Source organism: Leuciscus leuciscus (genome assembly GCF_965113295.1).
Source record: "Leuciscus leuciscus genome assembly, chromosome: 16".
Taxonomy (NCBI): domain Eukaryota; kingdom Metazoa; phylum Chordata; class Actinopteri; order Cypriniformes; family Leuciscidae; genus Leuciscus; species Leuciscus leuciscus.
In genome coordinates, this window is record NC_138740.1 from 35,465,315 (window position 1) to 35,476,519 (window position 11,205).

General features: G+C 39.4%; 1 protein-coding gene across 1 annotated transcript in view; it reads left to right on the forward strand.

The window, feature by feature from the left end:
- The window catches only part of LOC309478112 (synaptic vesicle glycoprotein 2C), a 50,549-nt gene that overhangs the window by 27,904 nt on the left and 11,440 nt on the right, over positions 1-11,205 (forward strand). The window contains exons 4-8 of the mRNA XM_082141624.1: positions 714-865; positions 5,111-5,244; positions 8,692-8,781; positions 8,930-9,040; positions 9,757-9,845. Coding sequence (XP_081997750.1) covers positions 714-865; positions 5,111-5,244; positions 8,692-8,781; positions 8,930-9,040; positions 9,757-9,845 — 576 coding nt within the window. The remainder of the gene's footprint in view (positions 1-713; positions 866-5,110; positions 5,245-8,691; positions 8,782-8,929; positions 9,041-9,756; positions 9,846-11,205) is intronic.

Consider the following 11,205-nt stretch of genomic DNA (forward strand, 5'->3'; position numbering starts at 1 on the left):
GTTAAAAACAGCGCAAAGGAATCCTGTGTGAATGAATCCCCTTCAATCATTTTTGATACTTCTTTTATTTGGGGATTATTTTATTAAATTAATCGATGTAAGCAAGCTAATAATGAACACACACACACACACACACACACACACACACACACACATATATACACAGTATATATAAATGATGCATTAAGCTGATCAAAAGTGACAGTAAAGACATATATAATGTTACCAAAGAATGTATTTCAAATAAATGCTGTTCTTTTGAACATTCTATTCATCAAAAGATCCTAAAAAAATGTACCAAGGTTTCCATAAAAATATTCTGCAGCACTACTGTTTACAACATTGATAATAATCATAAATTTGAATGATTGATGAAAAATGAAAAAAAAAATTATTATTGAGCAGCAAATCATCATATTAGAATAATTTCTGAAGGATCATGTGACACTGAAGACTGGAGTAATGATGCTGAAAATTCAGCTTTGATCACAGGAATAAATTACATTTTAATATTTGTAATAATATTTTACTATTTTACTGTATTTTTGATCAAATAAATGCAGCCTTGGTGAGCAGAAGAGACTTCTTTCAAAAACATTGAATAAATCTTAAAATATAATTTGCAAATGTTATTTTTTAAATAAATTAAAATGATTCATTTGAAAATATATATAAGAAATAAAAAAATCTTGATTTCCCACACTCCTTTGCAGGATTGGCGGGGCGGTTCCCATCGTGTTCTCGTACTTTGCGGAGTGTCTGGCCCGTGAGAAGCGTGGGGAACACCTGAGCTGGCTCTGCATGTTCTGGATGGTGGGCGGGATCTACGCCTCGGCCATGGCCTGGGCCATTATACCACACTATGGTGAGTGACAGCACCAACCGACCAATCATAAAGCTCCAGTACAACTCTATATCCAGCCCTTAACCAGTACTTCTACTTAATCAGTAGAAACAGTGATCTGTACGGCTGCTTTGCATTGACACGATTTCAGATTTGTTTTCAATTTAAGCAAAATTCTGCTATCCTGCTAGCATATCACACATCAGCACCGAACAAGATGCAATTTGTTGAGAATGGGACAAATGTCTGTGCTGATATCACATAACGGATCCTCTGGGAAGCCTCTCGTGCTCTTCTGCTGAACAGAAAGCCTCTCTGTCCTTCATCATCTCATTATGAGAGGATGATGGGTAATTTTCCGTGGGAGTGTAAACAAGCGCAGATATATACAGGGACTGCTGGTGTGCGGCGAGATACTGTGCTGGTAATTGAGGTCAATTGATTAGCGTCTCTTGTTTTAGCACTGTTTCTGTGGTCAGGAGGCAGTGGCGTGTGCTGAAACGGTTCTGCCGCAATGCCCTCATCACTGCAGGAGCGGGCGGGAGGCAGGTGAAGGACTTCAGACAGTGTGTGTGTGTGTGTGTTCTGCACGTCCTCCAACTTTTGAAGTAGAAACTTTTACTTTTAGACAGGTGATGCTAGTCTTTTGTTAGCTGGTGTTATTGTTTAGCACTAGTCAGCTGGTCTATGCTAGTTTTTATCTACATGAATGCCGTCTGTGATGGTTAATATAATCATTGTTCCTCTATTAAGTAGTATAGCCATAAATATATTCAATGTTCAGTTGTTAAGCTCTGGTTTAGCTAGTTTGTGATGGAAGCTGGAGCTGCAGTGAATACCGATGCGCTGCATTATTCACTGTGTTGCGCTGGTGTGTCTCTTTAGAGTCAGTGGTCCATGAACACACTCTATTACACACATAATCTATATAATGAGATTCTCTATGGTGACTGATAAACACGCACCCGTGGGGTTATTCCTCACACACACACACACACACACACACGGAGCGCTGCGGCCCTGTAATGAGTGTTATTGCCACTGCCAAAAAGTGATCCAGACTTGCTCTCATTTTATCTGGAGCACATGTGCCAGATATTGATCCGTCTGGAGTAAACGCATCTGTGTGAGACGCCACATAATGAACTCGGCCTTTAGGGTTTATATATGAAACCTATTTACATTTGTTTTATTTATTTATTTTTGTGTGTGTGTGTGTGTGTGTGTATATATATATAAATATGGCTTTACTCCCTTAGTTACTTTTTATGGAAATTACTTTTTCTCACCCGGGCGTTGTTGTTTTTTTAATAACAAAAAAAGTGCATTGTGCAATAAAGAAGTACTCCACATAAAGTTGAACTATAATATTTATATCAGGAAGTTTCAAACGATATGTCAGTAAATGTATTTGAAGAATACTTCTATTTCAAATACATTTTGGTATAGGAGTTTTTCACTTGGGTACTGACTTACTTAAGTAATTTTCTCTGAGGAATTTTAGGAGAGAAATCTGTGATGAACATTATACTTTTAAATGAGACTTAACTGAGTCTACCATTGTGTGTCCTGTCTCTGAGATATTAGTGTACATGAAACCGTCTGAGCACATTTGGCTTACTCCCAGTGTACTATCATTTAGGACACAGTATTTCTGATCTTGTATATTGTTTAGGATGGATATAGTATGCAGCGTAAGAGAGAGAGGTTGTGAGTGCGCAGGTTTTAAGGATGTAATAACTTTATTCTCTGTGGTGATGTTTCTGTGTGTCCCCTACGGCCTCTTACAGCCGAGAGAGAGTAATTGCATTAGAAGCTAGAAGACATTAGAGCTCAGAGACTACAGGGCTGTGTGTGTGTGTGTGTGTGTGTGTGTGTGTGTGTGTGTGTGTGTGTGTGTGTGTGTGTGTGTGTGTGTGTGTGTGTGTGTGTGTGTGTGTGTGTGTGATATTACCGCTTATACGGTGAGTTTTTGCATCATCAGCAAACTGCAAAGAGAGTAAATATGACCAGCACTATATATAGCACTTATATATATATATATATTCCTTGAAAATAATAAAAACAATGAAATACAGAATAACAAAATAACACAGAACTGCAATTGAATGTTAAATTACACAAATATACTTTATGTATTTAATCTCACTTAAAGTAAGTGAGAATAAACTTATTAGTTTATTAGTTCTCACTTTATTCAGTTCCATTCTGTTCAGTTCAGTTCAGTTCAGTTCAGTTCCATTCCGTTCCGTTCAGTTCAGTTCAGTTCCGTTCAGTTCCGTTCCGTTCCGTTCCGTTCCGTTATCTGTCATACTTCCTCTTCAACAAACTGTCAGCTTTTGACACATATCATATGATCATATGAACTGCTTTTCTGGTGTTTCTGCTGTTCTCTGGAGCTCATCAGCCCCAGTCCTCATCCACCGTCATTGTATTGAAAAGAGCAGCGTGAACATTCTGCTAAACTCCAGTTGTGTCTGAAGTGAGTAAATGATGACAGAATTTCCCTTTAAGCATCTTTTTCTGGTCTAAGGCCTTTCTGTCCTCCAAGGCGTCTCCGTTTGTTCCTCTCCGTTCCCCCGCAGCTGTCCTGTAAGCATCTTGCTCAGCTCCATCGCTCACCGTTTCTCAGTTTCTGAATAAAACACACACACACACACACACACACACACACACACACACCATATGGTGCCGCTCCGCCTCTAGACATTCTCCGCAGCGTCAGAGAGCAGCAGCCATGTGGAAAATGATACCAACTTTAATGATTATTTTTCAGTGAGAGGGTTTTTTTCAGCAGTATTACTCCTGCAGGCATTCTTAATCGACTCCTCTACACACACACACACACACACACACACACACACACACACACACACACACACACAAACACACACCAAACAAACTTATTCACTGTGAAATTTAGTTGCAGAGGCTTTTGTGGAATTCACTTGTGTGTTTTGTGTTGCACTGAACCGCATTTGCTTGTGTCATCAACAAAACCAAAAAACACCATGGCACTGTGCAGGGTTATTATTGTAAATAATAATATTATATTTCAAATACTTTTTTAAATACCATTGTTTTGGAGATATTACCATAGTAATACCGTGTTTTTTGACAAGGTACAATCTTAATACTATTTTATGAAACGGTTGCACCATTATATTCTTTGAAGTATCTTAGACTATCATGTAAATACCATGGTAAATAATGGTAATCAATTATGGTGTATATCAAAGTACAATAGTATTATCTGAGACCATCATTTTATCATGGCAATGCCACAGTACGTTTTGTGCTTTTAAAGCAGCACTCAGTAGCTTCGGGACTTCTTCGCTGTATTCTCGCTTTTTGCTCGCAGGTTTCTCTCTAGAGCTCCCCCCACAGCTTCGGAATAGATATTTGACAACACTGTCGTAAAAACTCGTTGGTGATTCTCAGACACCAGAGGCTATAGATCAGTGGTTCCCAATCCTGGTCCTGGGGACCCACAGCTCTGCACAGTTTGCATGTCTCCCTCATTTAACACACCTGATTCAGATCATCATCTCGTTAGGAAAGAGCTCTGAACTGAACTGGGTGTGTCAGATAAAGGAGACATACAAAATGTGCAGAGCTGTGGGTCCCCAGGACCAGGATTGGGAACCACTGCTATAGATCAACGACATCAAAGCAGATGGGACATTCTTTAAAACGTCTTCTTCATTCGGGTTCGGACAGCGTGAGGGAGCGCAATAATGACAGCATTTTAGCAGATTTCTTTTGGCCGTAAAGCAATTGTTTACATCGCGAGACCTGATATCACGCGAGACTTCCTGACGCGGCGGCCGGCGCGGCGCGGCGGCCGGCTCAAAGTTGCAAGTGCGTATTTTCCGTTCACGGGCACCAGGGGGGTGCGAAACGACCACCATTCAACCCGAAACAAGTAATATAACCATTCCAATGACTCTGAAGCTGTTCAGTTAAGGTAAAAAAAGTTACTTAGTTCACCTTTAAATTGTACATAAATAACTTCACATTAGTGTCAATAAATTTCAAACAACTGGTTAAAGTTGAACTTCATGTGCAACACAGAACAAACATGTTTTTGACTTAATCTTCATCTACATCTTCTTCTGAACAATGTGTATTTTCCCTCACATGTAAGTGGTTTCGGGCAAAATCAAAAGAAAGGAATAAATGTAAAAGTTTTTTTCTCTGCTGTTTATGGTTGTTTAATGTTCTCTCTCTGTGTGTGTATGTGTTTGTGTGTGTGTGTGTGTGCAGGCTGGAGCTTCAGTATGGGTTCAGCGTATCAGTTCCACAGTTGGCGTGTGTTTGTGGTGGTCTGCGCGCTGCCCTGTGTCTCTGCGGTCGTTGCGCTCACGTTCATGCCGGAGAGTCCACGCTTCTACCTGGAGGTAATGAAAGTCTGCATGATCATATGTGTGCCAAACTGTGTTATTTTAGTATTATTTAAAAGAATAGTTCACCCTAAAAATGAAAACTCACCCTCAATACCCTTTACTCACCCTGGTGTTGTTCTAATGCAGTATGTCCTTTTATGGACCTCAAAAGGATAATTTTTTTCAAATTTGAATAGCGACCAGTGAATAGCGACCAGTGAATAGCGACCAGCATCAAGCTTTTTTTAAAAGACACAAAAGTATCTCAGAATGATCCCATGCCGAATATTCTGTGGGCCCTATCTTACACCCGGCGCAATGCAGCGCCAAACGCCGACGCAAGTGTTTTTTGCTAGTTTCAGCCCGACGCATTTTTCATTTTCACGTCCGGCGCCACGTTGTTTAAATAGCAAATGCATTTGCGCTCATCTGTGCGCCCATGGGCTGCTGGTCTGAGAATGAGGTGTGTGTTCTGGCGCATTGTTGGCGCGTTGCTATTTTGAGGAACAGAAATAGACTGAGCCATTGACCGACTGAACCCTGGATTAAAGTCAATGGCGCATTATTTTTTTTGTTATTTAAAGAGTGCGTTAGTAATGTGCGCCTATAGGCGGGTCCACAACGCGCGTACACTCTGCTTATTAAACACACAGGGACGCACAGCAGCACACACACATGACAAATATTTTAAATAAAAGGATGATTATATAAAAGATTATTATTATTGTTAACATAAAGATATGGTGAATCCGGCTTGTCCCGTAGATGTTCTGCTTGCGCACTTTTACCTCGCGCACGAGCAGATCCGTTTGCGCTCTGGAGACGCGTTCGGTCTTTCCACTATCAAATTCCGTCATGTAAATAGTGAATCCGCCATGGCGCGAGCGCAACTGGCATTTAAAGGGAATGGGAGATGAGACTCTGATTGGTTTAACGCACGTAAATCCCAAAACACACCCATTACTCATTAAGAGAATAGGGACAACCCTTTTAGACCATGCGCCGGGAGCGCCGACCATTTTTCCTGTCGTTAAACTAGCAAAAGTGGATTCAGACACGACCTAAGTGAACTTGCGCTGTGCGCTTTAGGCCATGCGCGTTTAGATTGTTAAAATAGGGCTCTATGTGTACTGATGGTATATGAGAGGGTTTGGTGAAAAACAAACTGAAATTTTATGTATTATTGAATAAATCTCTTGACCTGATCTTCTGTGCACGACTGTGCGTTCATGAGACTCTATAAGCACTACAGTTCACTCCGACTCGCACAGAAAACACACACACGCTGTGAGAAACCGCAAGAGGCGTCTCCTCTCACCTAAGCTAACGCTACGCCCAGAGCCATAGAGAGAGAGAGTTGCGACACTCCCATAGACCTCCGTTGTAAATAATGGCGGCGCTTTTAACCGCCTACTTCCGGGATATGAAGATCGGAATAGTTCCAAACACTGTCATTTGGGCGTTGGACACCATTCACTTACATTGCTGCGCGTCGAGTTGTTCCAGAGTTAAGTTGCCGAAATATCGACCTCTTTTGAATTGTCAACTGTCTATATTGTATCAGAGGCCCTTTGCGATGCTTATACTGGTCTTCATTTGTACATGCACAGCGTAATTATTTATATTTTATGTTGGTTGTTTCAACCAATTTTCAAGCACTGCCTGCTAGCTAACGTTAGTTAGCTAGCGCGACTTCGTCAGCTAAGAGTTCGGTAATGAATCGCTACCACCTTTATAGCAACTTTTATTTAATTAAATTTTTTGGGATATACTAACTTTTCATTATGTTATTATTGTCTTGAGTGAAGCGGCTTGTGAGAACAATGCTGGACCTTTAGGATTGTTATGGCCATCACCAGTCCTGTCTGTTTCATGGATCACCTGCCCCTGGTTTTTGTTTTTCTTGTTCACACACACAAGCACACATTTTTGTTGTCTGTCATTGTTTAATAAAAAATATTTTATTTGAAAACCTTCATTTGTATCAGCCATGCTTAAATTCGTTTTTAATCTGTTATAGTTTTGATAATGTGTATGGCCTTAATCTTAAAATTATATTCTTAGTCTTAACATGATCATGTTTCACGTTGTGGTCCTGGGGGTGGCCACTTTCATCAGAAGAAGTGAGCTAGCTTCTAAGCGAATTCTGAACGGACCGCCACGGCAGACCTCTTTGCGTGATCATGAAGGTAGGCTAATGGCTGAATCAAAATTTATAAGCAAAATCACGGGAATCAATAGCCTAATACAGCCCAGTTGTGCTAAAATAAATATCATGAGACGCCATCATCAGATGAATGATATGGAAAAGTTAGAGCCGCTAAAGCCAGTGCTACTACCCATGCGAACATGAACACTAAGCTTTTCCCTCCAAAAATATAGCTTAAAACTTATCTCCAAATGCAAAACTGACATTAACAAAATGCAATAATGCAATAACAGCTGAAAAAGTACTTGGGTGTGTGTTTTATTTTATATTTACCGTTCAATAATGCAATCGCTGCTGTCTGTCCCATAGACGAACATGACAGCCAGCGTACGTTTTGGAACTATTGGGGCTTACATGAACCACGTGACAGCCATAGCGGCGACATCAAAGAGTGTCGCAACTCTCTCTATGGCTCTGGCTACGCCTACATCCTACGTCACGCACCTGAACTCGACTCTCTTGTGAACGCGCGGATATCCGTTACCTGAAACTAGTGATTATAGCTTAGAAAGTTATAATTATGGATATTTTTCTTACAAAAACGCATTGCTTCGCTTCAGAAGGCCTTCATAACCCCCTGGTTAATTAACTTTTATGATGGATGGATGCGCTTTTTTGGGCTTCAAAAATATTGTACCATTCACTCCCATTATAAAGCTTAGAAGAGCCAGGATATTTTTTAACATAACTCTGATTGTGTTCGGCTGAAAGAAGAATGTCATATACATCTAGGATGGCTTGAGGGTGAGTCAATTATGGGACAATTTTCATTTTTGGGTGAACTATCCCTTTAATACCAGGTATAAAGAGGGCCTAAGTGCAGAGATTTTAATAACAAAACAGGAAAACAAAGAACATGAAGGGAAGGAGAACAGCTGAACAACTTATATGAACTGGGATAACTACATTTTGCCTGCTAGAGTAGTAGCTGTATTATCGCACAGCTCTACATATAAAATTGGATATGTGTATGTCTAACTTTATCTGCATACATACAGTATATTTACATGAAGCGATTCTACTGTATATAGCAGATCTCAACTGCTTGATTGTTTATATCGTCGCAAAATGTAACTTTATCGGCCAGCTCTAATCTGCTAAATGTGACTGTAAGGCATGAAGATATTATAAATATTAACATCATGATTTTCTGTAACGCTGCTTTGAAACAATGTGTTCTGTGAAAAGCGCTGTACAAATAAATATGACTTGACTTGAGATTGTTTTTAATCTGTGCACACTCTCATCTACAGATGGGAAAGCATGACGAGGCGTGGATGGTTCTCAAACAGATTCATGACACTAACATGCGTGCGCGCGGAGAGCCGGAGAAAGTCTTCACTGTGAGTCACACACACTCTCGTCTTCTCTCACACATCAACACACACACACTCAACCAGCAGTGGTGAACGAGACCGGCCACAGCTAACCAGCTTGACCCTTAACTCCACTCACTCTGGGAACGTCACGTCTCTCTGTCTCCCCCTGCAGGTGAACCGGATCAAGATCCCTAAACACCTGGATGAGCTGGTGGAGATGCAGTCGGAGTCGGCAAACCCTGTGCTCAAAGTCTTATTCCGGATCAAGAGCGAACTGTACGGAGTGAGTGAGCAAACCCTCAGATCTCCTGTGTACACACACACACACACACACACACACACACACACACACACACACACCATGTGCCAGGGATTCATTAATGCAGACTGTGTTTCTAAGGCAGGCTTTCAAAGCTTTCAAAGCTAGCTTTCAAACGTTTGGGGTCGGTACGATTTTTAAATGCTTCTGAAAGAAGTCTCTTCTGCTCACCGAGGCTGCGTTTATTTGGTCAGAAATACAGTATAAACAGTAATACTGTGAAATTCATTTTAAAATGTAATTCCTGTGATCAAAGCTGAATTCTCAGCATCATTACTCCAGTCTTCAGTGTCACATGATCCTTCAGAAATCATTCTAATATGATGATTTTGTGCTCAAGAATTATATATATATATATATATAGGCTAACATCTGAATCAACTTTATTGGCCAAGTATGCAAAACATACAAGGAAGGAATTTGTCACGGGTATAAGTCGTCCCACACGTATATGTAATGTACCGGATTATAATAGTTGCAGATTCCAAATCCAGTGCTTAGCAGACAACAACACAACAACAGCGAAAATTATTCATCTTTGCCTTTGCATTTCTTAACATTGTGATGAAATGAAATCATATTGTACATAAATCACAGGTGTTTTATTTGCACTTTAGGCATTACTTGACTGACTGTGTGTGTGTGTGTGTGTGTGTGTGTGTGTGTGTGTGTGTGTGCAGATCTGGCTCACGTTCATGAAGTGCTGGGATTACCCCGTCAAGGACAACACTGTGAAGTTGGCCATCGTCTGGTTCTCGCTGTCGTTTGGGTGAGACCGTTTGGCTCTAATATCCACTGTCTGATTGGCCCGACCGTCCCCTGATTCACGACCCCTGTAATTACACACATTATCACCCAGCGGAGCCGTGATTATAGTCATCACACAGTGTTTGCATAGCATTTAGAGTACAATATCATCAGATTCTATTCTGTTCTATTCAGATTCTATTCTATTCTTCTATTCCATTCCATTCCATTCTATTCTATTCGTTTATATTCTATTTCTGTGTCTCAGTCTTGTTCTGCTCCTCTCTGGCACTGTAATGAAGTGTAGTCTCTATAATCACCATGTTTTAAGTAGCTGCCTTGCAGTGACTAGGCCCAGGGGTGGAGCTGCATGAGGGGGACTAGTCTCAGTTTAATTACTGTATTTATTGAAGCTTAAGCCTGGATGGATGGGCTCAGAGACAGAGCTCTGTAGGAGGGCTTATATCCACACTCTTATGCATGTAACAATCCAATTTACCCATGACATCACACTAAAACCTCCTCTGGCCTGGTTATTCTTGGACATTCTATTCTATTCTATTCTATTCTATTCTATTCTATTCTATTCTATTCTATTCTATTCTATTCTATTCTAAAACCAATAGTGCCTGCTCTAAAAACAGATTGGATGAGTCGTGTCTGTAAAATAGCCAATAAACATATTTAAATGCAGTTGAAAGCTATATTAATATTTCAAGTTGTTAAATAATCCAATAAAGTTAGATTAATGAACCATATAACTGTTTATTAGTGTATACTAAGTATCCTTGGTGTGCTCATACTGGTTTATAACAAACCCACTAACCAGTGATTTTTTTTTATTATTTGAATATTTATATAGTATTATTTAATGTGATTAGTATTGCTACTAATAGTATTAATTCTTATTAACTTTAGTTAGTAGTAGTATTTATACTTAATATTAATTATAATACAAATTATTTATAGTATGTATTCATATTTTGAAATAGCTTTGAAAGCTATTTTTAGCTCTTATTTTTATATTCTAATAAAAAAAAATTGTCGTTTTGTCATTTTATTAAATTTTTTTATTAAATTTGTCTATTTAGCTTTAATTGATATTTGTTTCAGTTTTAGTAATTTTAGGATTTCGCCATAATTATTTCAGATAATTGTGAAGGTTCTTTAAGTTCAAGTTTTTCATATAATATTTATATTTTGTTTTATCCCATATTTTATATCAATTAATAAAAACAATTTTTAATAGTTTTAGTTTTAGTTTACAATAACAAAACTTCTAGAACAAGAGCATATCACGGTTATGGGGGTTTCAGGTTAACAACACCCCTAAATTGTAGTAAAATCACTGTAAAACATGGCATCTCGTGGCTTATTGCTTT